General features: G+C 34.0%; 2 protein-coding genes across 5 annotated transcripts; one reads left to right on the forward strand and one right to left on the reverse strand.

Annotated features, from left to right (window-relative positions):
* Nucleotides 1–6,118: 6,118 nt before the first annotated feature.
* Nucleotides 6,119–10,270, forward strand: LOC142636666 (uncharacterized). Its single transcript, XM_075810944.1, has 5 exons — nt 6,119–6,577; nt 7,523–7,586; nt 7,844–8,008; nt 9,367–9,432; nt 9,635–10,270. The coding sequence occupies exons 1-5, from the start codon at nt 6,285–6,287 to the stop codon at nt 9,833–9,835; spliced, it is 789 nt and encodes a 262-aa protein (XP_075667059.1). The 5' UTR covers nt 6,119–6,284; the 3' UTR covers nt 9,836–10,270.
* Nucleotides 10,271–11,172: 902 nt separating this feature from the next.
* On the reverse strand, nt 11,173–14,926 carry LOC142633588 (glycerophosphodiester phosphodiesterase GDPD6-like). Of its 4 annotated transcripts, none has more exons than XM_075807834.1 (8): nt 14,766–14,926; nt 14,300–14,475; nt 13,584–13,773; nt 13,326–13,400; nt 12,703–12,812; nt 12,278–12,538; nt 11,650–11,805; nt 11,173–11,559 (listed from the first exon to the last, which is right to left on the reverse strand). In XM_075807834.1, exons 1-8 carry the CDS (start codon nt 14,782–14,784, stop codon nt 11,380–11,382), a joined length of 1,167 nt encoding a protein of 388 aa, XP_075663949.1. In that variant the 5' UTR covers nt 14,785–14,926; the 3' UTR covers nt 11,173–11,379. The 4 variants fall into 4 exon arrangements, with proteins under 4 accessions (XP_075663949.1, XP_075663946.1, XP_075663947.1 ...); XM_075807831.1 differs by having other exon boundaries at nt 14,670–14,924; XM_075807832.1 differs by having other exon boundaries at nt 12,278–12,508; nt 14,670–14,923.
* Between the last annotated feature and the right edge of the window lie 10,403 nt (nt 14,927–25,329).

Consider the following 25,329-nt stretch of genomic DNA (forward strand, 5'->3'; position numbering starts at 1 on the left):
GGGGAATAGGTGCTCTGTCCAGTCTCAGTTCAGGAGACCACATAGCTGGTGCTCGGCGCACCTCGACCATGTCTCTAATTTCCCTACTTTCAATTGAATGGGCGTGCCCTTTGCCCTTGTCCAGCTTTTGCTGCTGAGCCTGTTGCGGTTGCTGTTTCAGCTTTTTCTGTTTATCGCTACTAGCCCCTTCGGCCTCCACCTTCCTTTTCTTCTTAGGATCTTCAGCGGGAGGCTTGGGGTTAGCTGAAGGAGGGGGTGGTGGCAAGGACGGGGGAGCTTGAGATCCCCTCGCTCCTTTCTTAGCGACTCTCTCGCCTCTCATGGTGAGAAGGCCCTTAAGCACGTCCATATCTTCTTCAATGAAGCTGTTGTCTGGACGTGTAATCACTAGGCCAGCAATCCCAGAGGTCTCGGTGGGCTCTTCTTCCTCGTCGGAAAGGACGAAAAACTGGCTTCCTCGAGGTCTTTGGACGTCCTCAAGCTGAAACTGGTTTATCTCCTCATCCAACGTGTTTGACGAGGACACTTGCTCCTCTGGGACAACGGTTGCTTGAGAGTGCGTTGCGAGAGAGACCGCCGCGATGGGTTGCGTGTACAGGATGGTGTGGAGGTCGTCGGGAATATCGTGGTCAGCTAGAAAATGTGGTCTGGCTACGTTGATTCTCCTACGCCTCTGGTCACCCGCGACAATCGCGTTTCTATCTCCTGAAAGTCCGAGGATATAGGGTCGTACCCAAGTATCAAGTGAGCCGCTCTAAGCTGCAGGTCTTCACTCACGAAAACTTCTGAGTGTAACACTCGGTTTAAGTCAGCGACGTTGCAGTGGCTCAGGCGTGGGTGCACGTGTTGTTTATCTGTAAGAAAAGACACCAAAAACAGACAATCATGGTCAAATCTGTAAGGCATGTGACAAATCAAAGTTAAATGGTTTGTAAAGGTAAATGAACATTTCAAGATGTTTAGATGGGGTTACAGGGTTGGGAAGTTAGATCCTAAGGAGTCACACTTGGATCTCCCCATTCGACTGGGTAGTGGGGGCCGTCGTGCCAGTTGCCTGAGGCGATGAGGTAGTCGTCCTTCATGCCTTTATTGGACTTGGGCAGACAGGAAATTAGCCTAACTACACTAGATCGGGATTTAATATAATAGCCTACGCTTGTAAGCTTATGGCATTCGTACATAAAGACGACGTCATGCCAGGTCAGGTTTAAGCCCATCTGCTCATTTAGAGCGTCGACGCTTCCTAAGACCCTAAAGACATTGGGTGCGTACTGGTCAGGACACAACCGGTGGTTGCGAAGGTATTCCCTGGTTACGCTTCTCATAGGGAGGGTCATCCTACCTTCTATGAAGGCAATCATAGGGATAATGACCTCTCTCGTCTTCCTAGACCCACCCACGGCTTCCGCCGGACAGTATCTTAAACCTACGTCGCTAGGAATGTGGTATTTGGCCCTAAAACCTTCCATCCCAGCGGCGGTGTCAACTAAACACTTAAATCTACCCATCTATAAGAGGCGAAAAGGCGAGTTTTAAGAAGGAAAGTGGTTAATAAGGGAGCCGAGGATGGAATCCGAGGAGAAAGGAGTAAAAGAAAAAATAGGAATTTACGAGTTTGAAGTTGTGCGAGTTTCCACGGGTTTCTGCAAAGAAAATGCAACAACTGATGTTTTGATGTGATTAGGCTCTGAAGAAATAAATGAAGGCGCATGTTTCCAAAACGTTATGACGTGCGGGAAGCGGCCTCGAAATTGCATCCGTCCCGCCCAAATTTTTAGGGGGTGACAAGGGCCGTTGGATGCTCATCTCACCGTTGAACGTGGGGAACAAGGTTTAACTTACGGTCATAAATGCGCGCGTTTTTGAAATTCAAAGCGCCAAATGGCATCTCTTGGAACACAAAACAATCTTCACACATGTGGTGACTTACAAAACGTGTAGGGGAAGTTCTCGTCGGATAAAAACCCTATTTTTCTCCTCGGATGCTGAAAAATAGAGTTTTGAGGGGCTATTGTGGGGAGAAAAGGGACCCGAAGCAAGTATTTGGGCCTTTGGGCTCTGACAAGAAGGGTTAATCCGTTCTTGATTAAAAGCCTATTAGTACTGCAAATCGGCTCATACGCCGAGGGTCCGAGGATATGTCCAATGATGAATTTCTCCTCGGATAGACCTGGGAGAACTCGGAGATTCGCTATAAAGATCAAGGCAGAGTTCTAGAAAGACTGTTGGTTAAAAGGGGGATCCCTGTACCCTCCAGATGCACTGGTGTTAGAGAAATATCTTAGAAAAAGGCTGCCACCTCCACATTAAAGATCCTACACCTACCTCCCTGGCCACATTAATGGGGAAGTGACCTCTGAACAGTAGAACTGAACCTTCCGGTTACTATTTAAACACTTGAAGAAGGTGGTGTCAAGGGGAAAAAAAGAAGAAGATTTGTACAACACGTGGATAAAGGACCAAGAGAAAAAGTATTTAAGGAGGGGGGAGGCCAAAGAAAAAGGGGGGGGGGGGTTAGTCATCAAAAAAGGAACTAAGAATTGTAATCTTTAAGGGAGAAAGAGAAATAATACAGAAATTGTCCTCGGCTTATGTCCGATGAGGCTCCATTGCAATAATCATTTACCATTCGCAAGCATTTTTACGCCTTAGCCTGTTTATTAAGTTTCCAGTACCCCTAATTAGATTTCAGATCCACACTCTATAAATTTCATTATTTAAGGCTCATTGAGCCTGAGCCTATAGTTGTCTTTGGGTCCAGGTGCAATCGTGCACTTACATTATGTATGGCCATTGTTGACTAACAATGATAATTTGTCAAGATTTTATCACTTTGCAAGGGTTTCTCTGTTGTTGTGTTATCCACTGCCATTGTTAGTGCCTTGAAAAATTTATGATAAAATAAAACATATCGAGTGATTTTATGTTAATTATAATAATATTTAATATTTAAATTTTACTTTACTAACATAATCTAGCAAGTTAAATTTGTAATGCAAAATAATAAAAAAATACACAAAACAATATATATATATATATATATATATATATATATATATATAATTCTTTAGTATTCACGTTTCTATACTTTCAAAACTAATCTTACTATTTAATTGAAATGATTTAACCAAAAAAAAAAAAAGAACATAAACGAAGATTAAAAAAATAAACTTAAAATCTATAAAATTATTACAAGTATTTAAAAACGTTAAAAGAAAAAAAAAACGTCGTAGTCGTCGAGACATTTTGGTAAATTATTACATTATTAGATGTGGGTGATTATTTAATGGTCAAGTTGCACAAAGATATTTTCTCAAAAAAAAAAGTTGCACAAAGACACCTTTTTGCAGGTGGTCTGGCTGAGAAATGAGATAGACTTTTATTATTAAAGATTGGAATCAGATATGGCTTTATCAGAATCAAAATCCAGATAGACTCCACACAAACAAACACCACACGTTCCCACCACCGGCTTTTGCTTGAGTTGAGCCTTTTATTGGGGTCTATATTAATATACCCTGCCGTAGTTGAGTGGACAATCCACCCATATATGTCACATATATATACACCATTGATTAAACACTAGTAATTTATTCTTATTATTAGTACTAAAATTCTTGGTTTGGATCACTGTTAAACAATACAGCTCAAGGGTCTAGTGTTTAGTGGCCCCTGACGGCAAGATATTCTTTTTCTTTCCCTACCTACCTTCCTTCCATTTGATTTGATTCATCCATGCATTATCATCCACAAGTTTATTCTTAGATAGATCCTCTTCGCAAAAGCAACATTTGATTCCTGGATTTGATGTATCATCTCCACTATTCCATTAATTTTTTTTTTTAAATTTTTTTTTTAACATTTCTCTTATTTGGGGTCGGGTGAAAACATGGTTTTAAAAATTGGACTGAACCAATCTGTCAAACTAGTATAGTTGAAAATCGAGATCAATTTGGTCCTATAAAAACCCTAAAATAGGCCAAAATTCGGTAAAAACTGAGAATCGGTAGCAAAAAGGTTCATTGACCATACTAATTTTTAAAATCATGGGTGAAAGTAAGCCTTGTACGATCTATCCCATCTCATTTTGTTGTGCCATGAATGTGTATATATATAAAACACTCTTGATTTGATCTGATCTAGTTTATTTCATTTGTACATTCTTCATGTTGAAATCACCTCTTTATAGGGAAGTTAATAAACTCTCCTATTACATAAAGGTAAACCCCACATATAAGTATCACACATATGACTCACATTTGTGTGAGAGGAGTGTGTAGTACATCAATTGTACAGAATAATCACACTTATGTGAGAGGAGTATAATACATTAGGTGTAGTAAATAATTTTTTCTCATTTGGGAAGCCTAAATACTCCTCCTACCTATCTTACATCCCATCCTCAACTTGTCATAATAAGATTTTCGCTCTAATGAAGAAGGGCAAGGATGGAGCATACCTTAGTACCCATTTGGGTACAGCTGAAACCAGGGTGGTCGATACCGTACCGGTACCGGCCGTACCGGGTGGTCGATACCGTACTAGTACCGGTACACTTCTATATTGTACCGAAAAAATACCGGCTGTACCGGTCGCGTACCAGCCCTATCGGCCAATTTCGGGCAATACCGACCGGTACAGAAAAAAAGTTTTTTTTTTTTTTTTTTTAGTTTTGTAATTTTTAAATTTTTGTAAGGGCATAATGGTAACTTACTTACATTAACTTATTAGTATTATTTGTTTTCTTAGTATGCAATGAATAACTAAGCTTTCTATTTTTTATATTGTGTTTTTTTTTCTTTTAATTGATACTAAAGTCTAAAACTATGAATAATTTGTTCTGAATTGAGGTAATGTTTTCTGATAAATTTTTATATTTACTATAATATAAGTGAAATATTATATGTTTATAAACATGGTTCTAGAGATTTTGGTGTGTGTGTGTTTATATAAAATAGTGGTAAACCCGAAACAGTACACCGGTATTGACCGGTATCCGAAATATATCGTACCGGTGGCCAAACCGGTACAGCCTCCGGTACGGTATTGACTTCCTTGGCTGAAACAGGCGCGTTTTAGTGTTTGTGTTTCCTTCTTTTTTTATGAGTTGATTTTGTTACAATGTTTTCAATTTTCAGCAAAATAAGCATTATCCAAACCCACCCTTAATCTAATCCAATTCAGACCCACTTTGCCCATTGTCCAATCATTTATTAGCCATCTCTTTGGGTAGGCATATGCATAATCTTTTGTGGTTTTATATGTTTGTATATTTCATTATTGCCTCAAAATGGTATAAAAGAGTGGTTTTAAATAAGTTCAATTTTAAGTAAATAAATTAATCCAAAATAGTCACTAAAACTTTGAATACTTAATGCTACTACAACTACAAATTATTTTATAATATTTTTACAAACTATTGATGTGGCATTTTTTTATTGGTTTTTATCTAGATCCACCATTAACATCACTTTTTCATTTATCAATAATCATTTAGTACAAAAACAATTTGTAAAAAAAATTTGTACCTTTAACATTATTTGAATACTTAATACTAGTTTAGCCTATTTTTCTTTTATTAGATGAAGACATACATGATTTTAAGTGGCTAAATCAACTCATTTATAGGGTTCTGTTTTTTGGATTCTTTGTAATTTATTGGGTACTAAAATTAGAAACCCAAATGATTGGTTGTGTCAACCATAATTGACCCAACTCATGTTTCCTCAAATTATCTTAAACCTAATTTCATCCTATCCTCTTTAGTCAAATATAGTTAAATATTTTTACTCAATAAAACAACTAGAGAAGTAGTCAATTTTTGGTGGCTATTTTGTTTCAGATATTCTCTCAAAGTCACATGTAGCAGCCTCAATCCTAAGACCTTGGTCGGTTACTAACAATTCAAACAAGAAGAAGATTAAAATTGGACAGTTAATTATAGGTTAGAAATTAAAAAAAAAAGGTAATTAAAAAAATAAAAAAAACCTAAAAATATGCTAGATCTCACGTGGCAACAGTTGTACCGTCAATGTTAATCCCCACTGGGTCCCACATCTCCATTATTACCCGCCAACCCAAACCCAACCAAACCAAAACTTAAAAAAAAAAAAAAAACATAAACATAAAACATTAAACCTTAAAACACAATAAACATTCATGAAAAGAACCTGTCTCTCTCTCTCTCTGTCTCTTTCTCTCTCTGTCGCAAATCACAATTTAAAAGAAACGCACTATTTCCTAGTTCCTTAAGCAAGAGGGAAGGAAGGAAACCCTAGTTGATAATGGGGGATTTGGAGAAGCAAGAGAGAGTTGTTGTTGTTGGGGTTGGGGTTGAGAAGAAAGAGGAAGCAGAGGAAGAGAGAGAGAGGTTTTTGGAGGGAATGGCGGTGTTGGATTTCGATATGCTTTGCTCAACGGTGGCGTTGCGCACTCAGCAAGGAAAATGGAGGAGCTATGAGAATGTTTCAGAGGAAGAAGAAGAAGGAGGAGGAGAAGGAGGTGGGGTCTTTAGGATGTGGGAAGGTCAAGTTCTTGATTGCTTTGAAGATCGTCGTATCGCTCTTGAATCAGCTTGGTAAGTCAGTCTCTTTATTTTTCTTTTTTGGTTTTTGTTTTTTGGAAAAGGGTTTTAAGGGTCTTTTTGTTTTGATGGAAAATGGATTCCTAGAAAACGTTTTTGTTTTGTCCTTTTTGGGTGTTTGAAGAGACGCTAAATTAACAATTTTGTGGTTTAAAAAGTACCGATAATGGAAAAGTTTGACAGAAAATTATGCCCTGAAAGCGATTTTGGGTCTTTTGGGTGTTTGAAAAGAGGCTAAAATAGCAATTTTGTAATTTAAAAGAAGAGCTAATGGAAAATTTTGATATTTGATTTTTAGTTTTTGGGGGGGGATGTGTGTGTGTGTGTATATATATATATATATTTTTTTTTTTTTGGGTAGGATTTGGGGGAGATATTATTCATGGGTTGCTTTGGGTTTTTGTTTTTGAGCTGCCCAAGTTCTGGGATTTCTGAGATTAATATGAGAGTAATTAAATGATTATTTTTATTTATTTTGTATTTTGAGTATATAGTGTTTGATTTAATAATTTGTTTTTGTTTTCTGGATTGGATAAGGTTCCTGACTTTTAGATTTATTTGCATCTCTCTCTGTCTCTGTCTCTGTCTTCCTCTCTCTCCTGACGTTGAGCTATATGGTTTTGTTTTAGTCGAATAAAGTAATAAGTCTATCAATTTAATTCTATTTATGAATCATACACACAAAAAAAATTTCCTTTTGTGGGTTAGTTTCTTGTTCTTTTAGTTTGTTTCTGTGCAGGGAAAAACTGAAAAAAGTGGGCAGATTAAAAGCTTTGCTATTTATGTTGTACTTTTAGCTTCTTGAAATGGCATAGTTACTGTTAGGATGAGATTTTGCTATTACGGATTGTGGACTGTTTCTTTGTTGTTTGACTGCTTTTGAACTAATCTGGTAATTTCGTTATGATTGTGTGTGTGATAGTGTATTTGATGGTGCAGTTGTCCATGCTATAGATTTGGAAAGAACATGAGACGAGCTGGTTTTGGTTCATGTTTTCTTCAGGTAAATTTGCTGACTGCTTCAAAACAAAAATAGCAGTCATGGAAATAATATTTAAATATTAGTGTTATGATTTCAGGAGCGTGAGGCAAGTCATGTTGACATTATTTGCACTTTTCTTTACTCATCCAATTGAATTATTGTCCATTTGTGTACTTTGAGCTTCTAAATTTGTTTTTGGTTTTTCCCCTTTTCTTTTGTGGGCTTCTGAATGTATTATTCTTTCAATGAATTCTAAATTTTTCTATTTTCTTTTGCAGGGAATGGTTTATTTAATTTTCACTGTTGGTGCCCTTTTCAACTGGATTGCCTTTATTGTCACCAAGCATCATTCCTTTCTATATTTGGCAGTTGCTTTTACCATTTCCATAGGAGCATATTTGGGTTTTTTCCGTACGCAAATAAAGAAGAAATTTAACATTAGGGTGAGCACCTTTTTTCCCCTGTAATTAGCCTCACTAAATGCTAGATTTTGGCGTATATATATATACACACTCACACTCCCATATTCTTGTCACCATTGCAATCATGTTATCAGTTGTGTAATGGTTTATAAACATCCACATTGTCACCATCAGCAGGAATTTTTAGTTCCAAATGATCAATAATTAGGAAAGTAGGATTTATCTTTACAAAATAGTTCAGCATGCAAAAGCTTCAGAGGCTGTAGAAACATACTACAGCTTTAACTGTCAAGTATAGTAGGTGTGTATTGATTCATGAAAATGAATGAATTGGGGTCTGAATAGCTGTTGGATGAACCTTGGATAGCAAACTTTGATATTTGAACTGTTGAATTTGAACTCCTAACAATGGCCTGCCTCATTAAAAATTGGGGTTGGTGGAAAATTGTATAATATAACTGTGATGACAAAATGGAAGTCGTTGTTATCTTTCTCTCCATTTGCCGAGGTTTTAGGTTTGCCACTGATTTCACACCCACCAGTCCTGTTGAATAATAGATTATAATCTCTCCGTACATCTTTTGAAGTGAATTGACAACACATACTTCCCTGACTTGCATTTGGGTTAGTTCTGCTTAAAAGTTTGTAATCAAAAGTTGGATATGATCCGGGCCCACTATGAAATGCTTGCATTTATTATATGCCTCTGCTAGCTTTTATTTGCAGCATGATGAATGTTTGATCTTATCAATTCCACTTTACTTTTCCACCTAGTCACAAATTCTGTGGCTAGAAGTTTTAAGACATGGAAGGTATTGGGTATTTTGTTTGGGTGGAATGGTATGTAAATATTATGGTTGTTTTTAGGAGTTTCATATCCCGTGTTTCTTGTAGAGGACTCCAATTTTGTCTCCTTAACAAGAACCTTCTATTATGTAAAGTTTGATTGAATGTAAAAAAATGGATGACGAACCATCCTTTTGATATGTATTTGTTTCTTATTTACTTTAACTGAGCTGCAGTCATGGAGAATGGTGGGTTTTTTTTTTTTGGGAGGGGGGGGGGGGGTGTTAAGACCAATAGAATTGTCTTGAACTTTTGAATATCTTCCTGACCTTTTTTCTGTTTCTATGTGAAATTAATTAACTCTTAATGGATTTTTGCTACCTTCTTACCAATGAGCTATAGCTCAGCGGTACTTCCTCCCCTTATAATAATGGGATGGAGGGTGACTTCATGGGTTCAAAATCCGTTGGGTGAATGCATGTGTAACTTACCAATCAATTTTTTCTTTTTTGCTACTTTCTGTGTCTTCATCTCTTTTTGTTGCTTTTCTCTGCTGTTACTGACATTATGGTGGTAAAAATAATTGCTTTCAGGGCAATGATAGTTCCTTGGATGATTGCATCTACCATCTAATCTGCCCATGCTGCACATTATGTCAGGTGCTTTTCTTAGCGAAACCTTTGTCCACCGAACCTGATAATCTTGCCTGTTTTACATGTACCCTTTATTATTACCCTAGCAAAATAAAAAATAAAAAATTATTGGAAGTCAAAAAGCAATATTAGAATAGAACTTTAAAAAAACTTGGTTTCAAATGTTGTATTCCTGGAAGTTTATTAGAATTCTTGTAATATGGAGCAGGAGTCCAGAACATTAGAGATGAACAATGTCAATGACGGCACTTGGCATGGTCGGGGTGACACAATTTGCATAGGAGGCTTTGGTGAAGGGAGCAAGGCACTCTTCGACTTACAGCCACCACAAAATGTGGTATCAACTAAGTCTCCTCAGCCTTGTAGCATGCAAAAAGGTACAAGTGGTAGTGATCAGTCATCAACTTAAGAAGTAGGGTAGGGCTTTTTGAAACATTGATCTTCCATCCCAACATTGGCAATACCTATGAAGTAGGTGTTCATTTCCCATATAATTTATTTCCTGAGAGAGGAATGTTATGAAGGCTGCATCCCACAAGCTAGTTTATATTCAGAATTTGGTGGTAACCAGTTTTGGGATGTAGAGGTTCGCTGCATGGATTTGAGACTAAAGCCTTTCCCGATCTGGAACGTGGACATGTTACAGAAAATGTGATGAGGAAGGCGTTTGTCAGTCCAAGTGCATATGGGAAACTTTGTATTTATGTAGTTTGGGGGGTTTTAGATTGACTCCCTGTAGTTTATGTATACTACTTTAGTACCAAGTGGTAGATAATGTCATCATTATTGTTGAGTTTTTTTTTTTTTTTTATTAATTTTTTTAATGTTTTCTATATTCAGTTCATCCTACTGGGCGGGTTTAAATTTGTATTTTTATTGGTATTTTTTTATTCAAATGGAGAGCAATCAAAGGGAATTCATTGATTCTGAAATTCACACATTCACACGTACTTACCCTGAAAAAAGAAAAAGAAAATATCGATACAGTTGCTTGATTAAATATAAAGAAAAAAATATCAAAGGGAATTAGTTTTTTTTATTTATATATTTATAAAAAGGAATGCTTAAATGGTGTCGTTTTTTAACAAATTTGGACAAAAGATTGTTTTATTTCAACATAGCGAGACGCTTTTGACTAAAATGAATCCTTGTTATAATAGGGAATAATTTAATGGGTTAGGTTAATAGATGCTCTTAGAGTAATAGTTAACAATCTATTTTAGAAAAATTTTGACACAACTACTGTGGAAAATAGAAAGGACTATCAAAATTTTAATTTTTTTTTTTCTTTTTCTCATAAAACCTTTTTTTAAATGAATTATTAATCATTACCTTAAAGGTATTCGTTAGCATTTTTTTAATTTAGTATATGAAATAGAAGTTAAAAGGTTTTTTTTTTTTTTTTCATATAAGATAGCCTAATCTAAATGTATATGTGTGTAAAGTTCTCTCCTAGAAACTTGAACTCCGACTTTTGCCTCTTACACTTTATAAACACTTATATTTGTAGAGTGATTATCACACCAAAGACGTGCAATTGTAGAAATTAAAGGTTAAAGTGAATTTTAGTGAAAAGTCTAATTAATATCATTGAATCAAAAAATTTTCAAAAGCATTCTCCATATTCCACCGGATAATATGTGAATGAGGCAGTGCCTACTGCCAATGCTACTATCTGAACAATTTCCCAATCCGTACGTATATAAAGGATAAAAATGAAGAAAAATAAAATCAAAGATAAAAGAAGGAAGAAAGTCTCTGAAATTACGATTTAAAGATTTATGCATCTTTCATAACAATTTTTTTTTTTTTGATAAGTACATCTTTCATAACATGTTCAAAGTAACCTATCTAAAGCAAACTAAGATACTAAAGAGGAAGGGGAGGGGTTATGAAAAGAAAGCACCTATGTCTTATTCCAAGAGGCAATCATAGATGCAACAATTTATCATCTTAATTTTTAGAAGATAGAGGTGATGTCCATTCTTGGAAATCATGGAAGCTCCCTGTGAAATCAGTAAAGAGCCCATCAATGCCTATCTTGTTTATCCAGTAATCATATTCAGAATATGGATCTTGGTGAAAGTTGAGGTGAAGGAAAGAATTTTCATTTCTGAAAGTATATGGGTGCACCTGAAATGAGAAGAAAGAACTTATTATCAATAATGCTTAATAAGTTTCTTAACAAGTATTAGATATCATGCACCAAGAAAATACATGCACCTGTAGGCCACGAGCATGTGCATTGGCAACAAGATCTGTAACTTCATTCAAATAATTGTCTTCTGTAGTAACAATTGTATCCTTCCAGGGTCCAATCCCAACCACATAGTTTTTTATGAAATCAAGATAGCTATCTGAAGTAATATCATAGTATGTCTGCACAAAACAGCTACTCAATCAGGAACACAATTAGAAAAGTTGAAGCCAAGGTAGAGAAAAATTTACTTCATGCAACAGATAATAGAAAGTGACTGCATCAAAAGTACAACTTTGGAGCTAATATACCTAAACTAGGACTATTTAGACACAATTCTCAATTGTTCTGAAACCATATTGGAAAGTATTTTCTATTATCAAATTAAGCTATTAATAGCCAAAAAGGTCATAGCCTTGAGTTCCCTGTCAAATACAACACTACCTCTCATAGATATTGAATAATATTTATGCTACCTAATTAAATAAAAAAATTGCATAACATCCCTACTAGAATGCCAGCCCCATATATATATATATCACTGGCGACAAATTCATGCTTAGAAGTTAAATATTTTTCAACTTATTTGATATGTTGATCAGCTGGTTAATAACAAAGTCAATCGGATTTTCAGAATGAGAACAAAGAACAAACCTGATTGGTGTCTTCTGTTCGTACCGTCACATCATCAATTAATAAAATTTTGGGCAAGTCAGTGAGGTCTGCAGTATATGTGAGTGACGATGGAGCAAAGGACTGGACAAAGGCAGGTCGCTTCAGCCATTCTTTTGACATATATGAACCTTTGTATCCATATTTCGTTAGTGTCTCCACAAACTTATCTTCAAACTTCTTCCCATCTGACCATTTGACCTGTTGTACAAGCTTAAACTCGAGAGTTTGTAGAGGTGTTGGCTACATAGTTTATTGATGAAATATATGATGAATATAAAGGAGATACATGATCACTATCTAATTTATTCAAGTAAGCGAATATGAGAGCACCAAAAACGTATGAGTTGAATTGATATAGCTTTCATGCTTCCAAGTATGATGATAACACAAGGAAAATCACTTACATGCTTATTGATAAAAACTGGATTCTTTATCTCTGGATATATTCCAACAACTCTTTCTGCATTCAGTGCAATTGATATGTACTCTTCGAAGGTGATAATTGGATACTTCCCTGGAAAACAAATGATGAATTGATATATAAGAAATAATAGTCAATCAATGAGATAGTTTTAGTACTCTTAAAAAGAATTTAGATACATTACTAATAGTGCAGACATAGAAGTTACTTATACTCTAAATCATCTTAATTCAAACTAAACTCAATTAACCTTTTCATATTATATTTAACCAAGTTATGGCTTTTCATTTCACTCAAAGACACAAGAAGAAAAATTGAAAAAAGTTTTAATGAGTGTAGACTTGCATTAGGCAGTTTGGACATCTCCATGTGTACAATACTTTTTGAAAATAACTAAAACAAACTTTTACCATGTGACTATTATATGAAAGAGAAGAAAGCACTACAAGACAAGATGTGACAATTAATTATGTCTATGAATATTTTTATTAAGAAATTAATAGTATTTAATTAAAAGAAACCAAAAGCATACTTAAATTAGAGGATATTAACAGGTGTAATTTAAGAAAATGCATAATATTTACTAAATTTAAAAGGGAAACGAACCGTTATATTGTTGATCTCTATAACTGAATCGTTGATTCACCCTTAATAACTTCAATTCTTCCAGTGTAAAATCAACTACACACAATCAAAGTTAGCTAGATTTAGATTGATGAATTGTAACTTATGTTCGAGGCAATATATGAAAAACAGAAAAAAGTAGGGTTAAGAAATACATCATAAAAGTCATATGTCAAACAATCATAATTACATGTGAAACACAAAAATAGGAAAAAAAATGCGAGTAGCTTTGATACATACCTACGAACCACCCAGTCATGTTCACACCTTGGACCTCATAGGTTCTTTTTCGATCAGCAAACTGACTAAAATTTGCAATATTTGTACTCTTATTAAGATCAAGTGTTACATCGTGGAAGCATATTAGAACACCATCTTTAGAGGCGAGGATGTCTGTTTCTATGAAATCTGCCCCCTCTTCAATAGCTCTCTGTAGTGACCAAATAAAGTTTTAAGGACCATTTATTATTGCACAGAAAAATTACAAGATATAAAATGATATATAAAAATAACATAACATTCCAATTTGCAAACAAATTCATGGCAGAACACAAAAGGAGGCAGCTTGGTAACATAAAAAATCCATGTAATTTGGCAACTCTTTAACTTGATATAATACATTAACAACCTTATTCTTTACATATTCTATGATAAATTTGAACAATAAAAATATGAAGAAAAGGTGATCTAATGTATACCAGTTTTTATAGGCCTTGTATAAAACATGTAGAAGATGAATTATTAACAAATGAGAAATCTTAATCAGAACTTCAGGGTCTGTTTAGTTAGGCATTTTGAGAGCTTAAAAGAGCTTTTTAAAACCCAAAACTCTATTTTGCAATCGCAACTCCCCGTAACTTTTCTACAAACGCTTATTTTAAACTCAAAACACCATTTTCTAACAATTTATACAAATGCACCCTCAATATCAAACTACATGCAGATAAGAGGCATACCATGTATGCAGCAGCAGTTTCTTCAGGAAACTCCCCATTTGCACCTCGATGAGCAATGTTATATGGCCGAGATGTTTGTAGGGGCTGTTTATCAGAATCATGTAATTTGCTTGGGAGTGGTCTTCCAACACATCCCCAAACAGTTAGCAGAATTAGAAAAGGGACAAGAACAAAGCCTGTCAAGTGCACAACATCAATGTTCATATTTTCTTCAAGCTAAAATAGAATTTTAGCTTAGACTATTTTATCCAATTCCAAAATAAAAGAAAGAAAATAGAAACAAAACAATGTGATCAACTTAGCCAATCCAATGAAAGAAGGAAAAGAGAAAACAAAATTGAATTTATGAAAGAAAAAAAAAAAAACTTACCAGACGAAGACATTTTGCTTTTTCTTTCCCACTTAAAGAAATATATTGCGTAGTTTGAACTGTATTCTACATTTATATAGAGCAGTTTTGAAGTACCTGTTAGCCGTATCAGCATATAGAGCAATATTGAAGGGTCTGTTAGCTGTATCAGCTGTAGGATTTGATGGGCTGGATGTTGGGAGTATTCCTGTATTTTCGAATGTTAGGAGTATTCCTTTATTTTCGAATGTTAGGTGCTACTTATTACTATTAAGGGAATTTTTTTATAGAAAAATGTTATGTCAATGACGTTTTCATACCAAATTATATATGCTAAGTTGTTATTGGTTTAAAAATATTTTCATTAATGAAGGATAGCTTCGTTTGAAAATAGGGTCATAAATTTCAAATAACAAATTTCATTTTGAATTCAAAAAAAAAATTCCTAAAATTTAGGATTCATTTAAAAATTAGGTCATAAATCTCAAATAACAAATTTTATATTGAATTTAAAAAAAGAATTTATAAAATTTAGGATTTTTTTCCCGTTCAAAAAAGAAATTACAGTTATTGCTTATCTCTAAATAATGCCATTTTTATTTGTTTGAAAAAAAAATTCTAAATTATAATAAATACAAATTATTAACTTTTATCTAAAAAAGTAAAAGCGCTTATAAACATGTGCGCATGCTCATAGGCTAGTATATTATATTAAAATTTTTAAGTTTTGTGTTTTTATTAAAATTCCAATGATTTGTGTTTATGAAAGCACCAAAACCGTGGCTGAGGCGTGCTGAATAAAAATCCTACTAGAACTAGAACTCTTCCACCGTAGACTAGTTATAAATTATAATATGTAATCTACATCTATACTATTATCTTTATTCCACGTCTATATAGATGTACTTTTTTGATAGGTTAAAACTTATTGATGAATATTCTTAGTAGTTACTATGGCTTTCCAGCCTTTGACTCAAAGTTTTGAATACCCAAAAATATCCTCACATTCGCCTAATGATATTGTAAAAGGTTTAATCACCTCAAAAATATCCTCACATACCCAAAAATATCTTCTTCTTCGTCTTCTTCTTCGTCTTCTCTGATCTGTGTGTGTGGGTGTGTGGGTGGGTGTGTGTGTCTGGAGGAACTGAAGATAAGAAGATCAGGAGATAAGGACGGTGGGTGTGTGTGTCTGGAGGAACTGAAGATAAGAAGATCAGGAGATAAGGACGAAGGAGATAAGGATGAACAAAAGATGTGGGGGAGAAAAAAGTGAAAGAAAAAAAAAAAAAAAAAGATCAGGAGATAAGGACGAACAAAAGATGTGGAGGAGAAAAAAGTGAAAGAAAAAAAAAAGAAAAAAGAGTTTTTGGGTTTGGTTATGCAAATGCCTTTTGGCCTCAAAAATGCTCCATCCCAGTTCAAGTACCAGATATTTTTGCTGCCACACTTCATTACCAACTTGCTTACAGACTCCAGAACCATGCTTTTGATGTAGCCATACCAGAGTTTGCCCAGTCTAATGATGCTCTTTTGATCCAAGTTGATCCCGGCATGACGCCTTCGTGCACATTTGTTCCAAGACAGTTGGATAAAGAATAAATGAAAAAACTTTTTCCAGACAAATGGGTTACAAAATATGAAACTCTCCATCAGGCATCTCAGCCAATTCAGTCCAGCACTCCTTTCTTCATCAGAAACCAGAATGGTGAAGTTGAAGTCAGATTTAGGACAACCACACCAGAAAAAGAAGAAGTGACAGTCTTTCCAACAGCTATGATCCAGCCAGTTTCTTATGAAGGTCTTGATGGTCTTCAGATCAAAGCATTTCAAGAAAATGGAAAACCTGTCTATGAAGGAAAATCACCCACAGGCCATATATGGTTTGATTATTCTCCCCAAGCCTTGGCAGCCATAGCCTATTCATCCTCAGAAGAAGAATCAGATTCAAGCATTACAGATGATTCAGACCCAGAAATCCAAACCATATACACATCTCAGCCTTTTATAGCCCCAATAATTGGCCCCACACCAATAGCCCAAGTTCACATCCTCCTTGATACATATTCTAGACCCATCCCAGTGATAGCCTTGTTTGACACAGGAGCAGCGGCAACAATTCTTCATCCTAAGATTTTACCAGAAAATCTTTGGATGTCCCATCATCAGATGTTCAGAGCAGCCAATGGAGAAACATTCCTGATCACCCAGAAAAGCAAACCCATTCACATTAGAATATTCCCAACCCTTACCATTAAACACCAAGTCATCGGATCCCCTCTCACAGGCAGAGACCTCCTTATAGGATTTGACCTCCTCCACCAGATACCTAGCCTCAGATGGTCTTCAAAAGGCCTCTTGCATAAACAACACCTTCTCACATGGACCCAGGTACCACATTTGTTTTCACTAAACCCCTTTGATTCCTTGAAAGCCTAGATCATCAATGAATGTTGTGCAGCCACCCACTGAGAATTCCTCTTAAAAAACCCAAACCCACTATGGAAAAACCCAGCCTTTTTCATAACCCTCCCCTTAAAAAAGAATGAAGATGTTAACCCTACAAAAGCTAGCCATAGAGGTATGAATCCAGAACACTTGTCCCTAGCTAAGCAGGAGTTAGCTACCCTTCTCTCAGAAAGCCTCATTGAACCCACAACTTCTCCATGGGCATGTGAAGCCTTCTATGTTAACAAGCATGCAGAACAAGTTCGAGGAAAGCTCAGATTGGTAATCAACTACCAAGATCTTAATCATTTCCTTGCTGATGACAAGTTTCCACTGCCAAACAAAAGTGCTCTTTTCCAGCATCTTTCCAATGCCAAAGTATTTTCAAAGTTTGATCTTAAAGCAGGATTTTGGCAACTTGAAATCCATCCAATGAGGCTTTCTGAGAGAAGGGTAGCTAACTCCTGCTTAGCTAGGGACAAGTGTTCTGGATTGGACCATTGACCATAATGAGTAGGAACACAAATTATTTTACAATTTTTTTTTTAAAGTTGTGATGTTATAGAGTATGTAGTGGAGAAAAAATTATGGGTACTAGAACAACTTATTTAAAAGATAAGTGTTAATAAAATTTTATTTTACAAAGATTAATTTTAAATTAGTATTGTGAAAATATTGTGACATTTTATTATATCTCTAAACTTTTTAAGTTAGTACTATTTTTTTTTTAGAAAAAAATAGTACTATAGACATAATATTTTTATAACAATTTCATAATAAATTTTACATAGTAAGTTGTTATTAGTTCTCATCTAGACCTACTAGTGACATTTTTTTTTCCCCCTACTATTAACAACTTGTTATATAAACTTTATTGTGAAATTTTTGTGAAAATATTGTGTTCATAACTTGCATTAAAAGAGATAATTAAAACAAAAAATTCTTTTTATATAGACATTGTCATTTTTAGTAATTTACCCTTCAAACTGCCACTTTTATAAGTGCTAGCCAAACACTAAGTTTTTTCAAAAAGCACTTTTTAACAGTTTTTACCAAACACTCAGTTTTTTGAAAAATCACTTTTTCATTATGCACTTTTTAAAAACTCAACTTTTTCATTATGCGCTTTTTCAAAAAGCCCAACCAAACTCACCCTAAGTAAAACTACTCATTTCTAAATTCCTAAATTTTAGCCTTTTTTATTTCTACCTTTTTTAATATTTAAATTTACATTTTCTTCTGTCTAAAAAAAAAAAAAAAAAATTCTTTTTATGAATTTCCAAAACAAAATGACTGCAACTTTTCGGCACCTAAAAATTTTGGGTAACTCCCTTCAAAATTTTTTGCATTTCTTTTTTCTTTAAAAAATTATTTTATAAACTATTAGAAAAAATTTAGTACCAATAATAAATACGTCTTGACTCTTCTAAAAAAAACTAAGAAACTATGTTTGATGGGTCTCTCTCTTAAAAATTACTTATGTAAGCGGGCGTAAATACTTAGGCCGAGCTAGAATGGAAAGCTTAAGTAATATGTCCCAATACAATTAATTTATTAGAAAGTGGGCTTCCGAGGTCAACCTTGATCTGCTTGTATGGTTTTAAAAGATAGTAAATGGAAAAATATAGCATAAGGTACCAAAGGGTAGCAAGTTCTTTGCTTAACACTTCCTCAGGATAGGCCGAGGAACATAAGTTCATATAATATTCAAGTTTGAATTACAAGATAGTTCTCCACATGAAGTATTTCCTTTCAGTTTTTTGTCCCATCAGCATTTTGCTGGAGGTGGAAAAATGTGTTGCAAGTTGTGAGAACACTGTTCAGGGATCATTCCTCTATTAATGCGGCTAGTTTAGTTGATACATTGCATTGAAAGGTAATGATACTTTATCTGGATATTTCTCTTCTTCTTTGCTTGCATGTCTCTACTGTCTTTCTTAGTATTTTGTCTTCTGATACAAGTGGCCTGCTTGAAGTAATATGAGGAATGCTCACTCTTTGGGCTCCTCGGGGGATTAGCATCTTCGTCTCTCCCTCTTAGATTCTTATCCATGTGTCGAGTCAGCACTGTTGTGTGGGTGGGCCTCTCCATCTCCTCGACTGGGCCTATGGGCTCTATTTCGTACTCAGTCCCACAACTTATTAAATTAGCACCCTAAAGGTAACTTTCATGATTCAAAATGCTTCCCCCCCCCCCCCCAAACAAAACCATTTTTTCTATTTAAATTAAAAATTAAAACTTAAAATAACAACATATCAAAAATAACATCTACTATCCGAAATACTTATAAATACTCACATTTTACATTGTTTCTTATGAAGCAGTTCAAATTAGTAATTAAGAAAACGTTGTTGTTGTTGCTGTTGTTATTATTATTATTATTATTATTATTATTATTATTTTAGTTTTTCTTCTCTATATAAGATCGATTGGGTGGGCTCTTTTTGTCTCATCTTATTTGGTTTCAATTAAATGAATAAATGATAATGAAATTAATTAGTCTTAGAGGGCGTTTGGATCCGCGTTTGTGCGTCTACGTCGCGTTTTTGCTTTTATTTTTATTTTTATTTTATCCAGCAGCATATATTGACTTTTCAGCCATGAACAGTGCACAAATGCACTGTTCACGAGTCTCACAAATTTCACTTTTCAACAACTTTTTCATTAAAAATGGGTCCCACAGAACTATTCACACATTTAAAAATTATTTTGCTACAGTGTTTTCAGTTTTTAATTTTCAGTTTCAGTAAAATAAGTTCTATCCAAACGGACCCTTAGTGTTGAACTCAGTTCAATAAATTTCTTGGCTTTCCCAAAAAGCGAGAGAAATCTTTAAACTTCAGCGAGGGTTTTAATGTTAAATTGATACTGCACATAAGATTCCTAAAAACAAAAACAAAAAAACAAAAAAACTAGTTAATACTTCGCACAATACTCTCACAATGCAAAGGTTGTTATCAACGCAATTGCCACTGCCTTGGCTTGCTAAAATTGCCCATCATATACGCCAATATGGGTTGGTGTCCGGTGGGACCAAAAGTAATACGGAGCATATGTACCCCTTCTATTAGATTAGAGAATTATCATCATTCCTAAAAAATATTATTTTAGTCCCTACATTTTAGGGTCATATTTAATTTGATTATTATTTTAGTAACAGTCAATTTGGTCCATATCATTTTCAATTTATAATCAATTTGGTCTCTATCATTACTTCCAAAATGTAGGAACCAAATTGATCATAATCATTAAAAAATAAAAATTAGATAAAAGTCCAACACAAAAGTTTCCTTAAAAAAAACCCCACATGCAAAAATTCAAAATTTCTAACTTCCTTATAATTGCTTTTGTTAAAACTTCTGTCAACATGACTGATGTAAAATTTGGAGAGAACAAGAATGGTGGGTTTGGTTGGAAAATCTCTCATTTCACCCTTTTCCTATCCATTTTCCTTTTCTTTTTTCATCCTCCCTCTTGTCACCCCAATCAAATACAATGTAAGAGTTGAGCTTAAGTTATATATGTCTTAACTTTTGTGAATGTTACACTCCTTAATTAATAACTTTCATGTTTTCAGAATTTCAATATATATATATATATATAGAGAGAGAGAGAGAGAGAGAGAGAGAGAGAGAGAGAGAGATACACACAAAAAGCTTGAGATTATTGATCAAATGGTAAATAATATTAGATTATCATAAAATTTGGCCTATATATGTTAAGAACATAAAAAATATGTAATATAATAATGAGTTTCACAATATCAATTAAACAAAAAGTTATTAAGTAGCATAATATGTATTGCGATTGCTTTGTAGGCATGTAGATTTTGATGGCTATTAGAGAGGCATACAATCCCTCCAGATTTTCATTGTCAAACTTTGGGGGAATGGACCATGGATATGATTAGTTCCCCCGAAAACCAGCTGTTATCCTTAGATTATTTGGAAAATTGCAAGTTAAGTGGCTTGAAGATGCCATCTTCAAATTTACTTAAACTCAACACATAGAGCACAATGCTAGAAAATCCGGGCCAAGCAGATGTCTGAGGGTTTTTTTTTTTAGTAACTATGTTTGAGGGTTAATCAGAGATAGTAGTCAACTTTGCTTGGGATGTTGGTATTCAAGATGCCCATTTTAAAAGCGACTCACTTTTACTATCTGATTCTATTTAGGGTTTGAGTTGTCCACCTATGGCTATCTCTAATATTGTTTTTTGGGATTTTTCATGGGTTACAAGCTTTTTGTTCTGTGCAAGTTTCCCACGTTAGGCGGGAAGGTAATAAGGTTGCGCATATTTTAGCTCAATATGCCAAAGGGTTAGATAGTTTTGTAGTTTGGGTAGAGGAGAATCCAATTATCATTGAGTTAGCTTTGGTTCAAGATGTATTGAATTTATCTTCATCTTAATAAAGTTTAATAGGACCAACAAACCTTCTTGCCCAGATGATCCCATCAGACACCTTCGTCCATCTGGCCACGTCATGGACGAAGGAAGGCAAGCCATTAATAGAGGATTCAATACCTCGGATAGTTACAAACTAGCTGTCAGATCGTTGGAAGCTCATCATAGCCCACATTAATGAGCCCAGAGGCGTTACAAAAAAAGCACTAAAACCACAATAAAAACCACAATGGCTAGAAGCAATGGAGCCATATATAAACACCACTTAGAACCAGACAAAGTACATTCACAGATCCTAATATACAAATACGCTGTAGCTCTGATATTCTAAGTTCTCGTACTTTCTTAAAGCTTCTATACGCCAACTTTATCATCGGAGACTCTGTGGCAGGCACCACACGGGTGACCACCTAAGGAGGGCTTTTCACGGCAATTACAAGTACAGGGATGAGGTTACAGACTCATATGGACGAACCTACTCGACTAATGATTTCCACATCATCAAAGTTACTAGTCTTTTCATAAAAAAAAAAAAAAAAAAAAAGGAGATGGTAGTCAGGGATTTTATCCAGAAATATTGGCTGCACAAACACTGTGATAGAGAAATTCTGGTCACTTAGAGATAACCTCAAATTAGCCCATGGTATGCTGATTTGAATGATCATATTAAAAGTGGATGCCAAATCAGTAGCAAATATATATTCTAATATCTTCATCTAATGCAGCTAACCTTACCCATGTAGTAGTGCTTTAAATTCTTATTGTAGATCACTTCTCTAACTGTTGGCTGATGCTTGGGGTGTTTATTACCCTAGACTCTGTGTTATTAATTATGTTATTAATTTTCCTTTGTTTTGTTCACAAAAGGTAAGAACATATACATAAACGCCTAGAAATCATTTGGGCTTTGGGAGGACATTGAGTAGGTATTGGTGTGTATCGTGTTGACTATATATACACTTTATTTGGTTTAGTATTTTAGCTGAGGCATGATTTTATTATTATTTTTTTGGTAATAACAGGATATATATCATTAAACAAGAGAAAAAAAGTTCTATTCATCTGCGGACCACATGATGGCTTGAGCAGGTTTTGCCTTTTTTAGATTCTTTGTTGAAAATTACCATCCACACTAACATAATTCATGGTCTTTTACTATAATAGTATATGACGAGTGGAGACCGGCCGATAGATCTTATTTTAAAGAAAAATTAAATTATTGAGCAAAATCTAAATGGACATGCAGGATCTTCTAAAAAAAAAAAAAAGATATGTAGAAATATTAGGGTCGTTCCCATTTAAAATCGATCAATTTTATTATTCAAATTAAGTGTCTATTTAAGAACAGTTTATTTTTAGTTAAAATTGAAAATATTTTACTGAAAGTACTGTAGATAAAACTAACAACTAGCTGAAATAGTACAGTGAAATTCATAAATAATACCAAAAAGTGCAATGTGACCCATAAATAGTAGCAAAAATAAGCTAAATTGTAAAAAAACGGACATAGTAAGTCAATACCAAACACAACTTATGTATTAGAAATTTAAAGTTGTATCTATTATCGTGTTATTTCAAATTATATGTCATTTTATATTATCATGTAACAACATACCACATAGGATTTGTTGTAAAAATGTTGTGAAAATATTGTGGACATATCATTTTTTTTTTATATAATATGTATATTATTAGAACGAGGAAATCAAATCTTAATTGTGAAATCTACTCTCTATTTTAAGTGAAATGTAGGCAACTAAAAAAGATGCATATACTCTATCCTTATTTAATTAGGATAAAATTAGATCGAGTTATATTTATATGAGGAAAACCATGATCCCTACTAAAATTTCACTTAATTTTGAGTCAAAACAAGGTACTTTTATACCGCCCCTCCTTCCATAGTTCCATACTTTGAATTTGAAAGTATGAAATGAAGGCACGCGGTGTAGAAGTTGCCAAAGGGTGACTTTGACATTAATGTTGATAGTACATACTTCAAGTTCTAAAGTTTTGAAGTTTAAGATTATTTCTCAACATGTGATAAGCGCTTCAATTTGTCTTTTATTGTATTCTTCCAAAGGTCACCATCTACTTCTTTGAAATCCGCAGGTTTTCCCTCAATAATTAATTCAAAATTATAATCCCAATTAGTTACTAATCTCACTCAGAATTTGTACTTTCATTTAAAAAAAAATTGTAATATCTTAATTGTCGCATTTATCATGAGCTTATTAACAATTAATTGGGACATTTTCAGTGATCATAATCTCCCAGAACTCACTCTGTAATATGCATTAGCCAGGTTGTCCTTGCAGCTTATCTTTGTTGAAAATCTACGTCTTCTTCTTCTTTTTTTCAAATTAAAATTAGTACACTTAACTGTTTAACATTAAGTATGATTATAATTTATAAGGAATATTCTTAGCAATGTACAATTATTAACAACTCGTGTTTCAGGAGGTTTTTATGCAACTCAAATTCAAACTTGGTGTACTGTTTGCATTTTCTCCGTACAATTGTAAACTATAAACAACTTGTATTAGTGAAAAAAAAAAACGATTTTTTTTTAATAAATAAAATTAAATTTTGTAATTTACCTATAAATTTAGTCTACGCTGCCCGACACTGATGGCCAATGCAGATGTTGAAGTTGCTATGAGCAACTAATTTTATTGTGTTGATGTTTCTATCATGAACTTTAAAGTGCCTTGATTAACATAAATATAGTATGTGTATATATATTTGATTATATAGACCATTCACTCAATCATATTACTTTGTCACTTATGCTAGCTCAGAAAGTTCATAGGCTATAAACTAATCAAAGTATATCATTTGAGGGTTGAAGGTTGAAACAGTCTTTCAATACCATGAACCTGTTGAGAAACCTCAAATCTACTTTATAATTTATATGCCATAGTCTTAAAGCCATAGCTATCTGTTAGTCATATAATAACACATCTCTATCTTCCTCTTCTCCAAGTTGCTATCATTAATGTATGTACATGTTCTAGGTTGACTTCATCTTAACCTAGGGAAACTTCCACTGTAATTCTTTTCTCCCAACTTGTGGAATATAAATTAATCATCCATCGACCTCTCAGTTTGGTAGTCATCTCTCATTCATGAACTGAATAATGAATATCGTAGACATGACGTCTTAATTTTATGTTGTTTGTCTTCTACAGGAAACTAATTAATAATTTTTCTATGTAATTGCGCTGTCTAATGAGAACTTTTGCTTATAGTACATGATTTATTTATCTTATGATTAAATATGAGCCATTCCATGACTGATACCTTTAAATTTTTTACAACTTGTGGAATGTTTCCTATAATGTAATTTATGTTGTGAACTAGAAGTTGACAAGCTATACGGAAGTTCCTACTGCCTTGTCAAATGAAAAATGGAGGGAGGAAAGTAAGATCGAGATTGAGATTTTCATTCATTTGATATGAATAAAAAGTGAGAGGATAAAAATTAGCAGTGAGGTATTTTTTATTGAGTCCCCAATTTTTAATCAAAGAGAAAGAGGAAGGAAAATATGGAGAGATTACATGTGCAATTACAATTTTACCTCTTATGTTTATCCAAATATTCATTTGTTAATATAATATAATATTATTATAATAAAATTTAAAGTATCATTATAAATTATAAAATAAATAATTTCTTATATAATAGAGGAATAGGAATAATTAACACAAAATTTATTATTTCTTTCAATCATTTTTTTTCTAGGAAAACCCACTCAAATAAAGAAAAATTATATACATTTCTTACAGTCCCACTTTTCTATCTCGTCTACTAAAATCAATGAACG

This window comes from Castanea sativa, chromosome 5 (genome assembly GCF_040712315.1).
Source record: "Castanea sativa cultivar Marrone di Chiusa Pesio chromosome 5, ASM4071231v1".
NCBI classification, from domain to species: domain Eukaryota; kingdom Viridiplantae; phylum Streptophyta; class Magnoliopsida; order Fagales; family Fagaceae; genus Castanea; species Castanea sativa.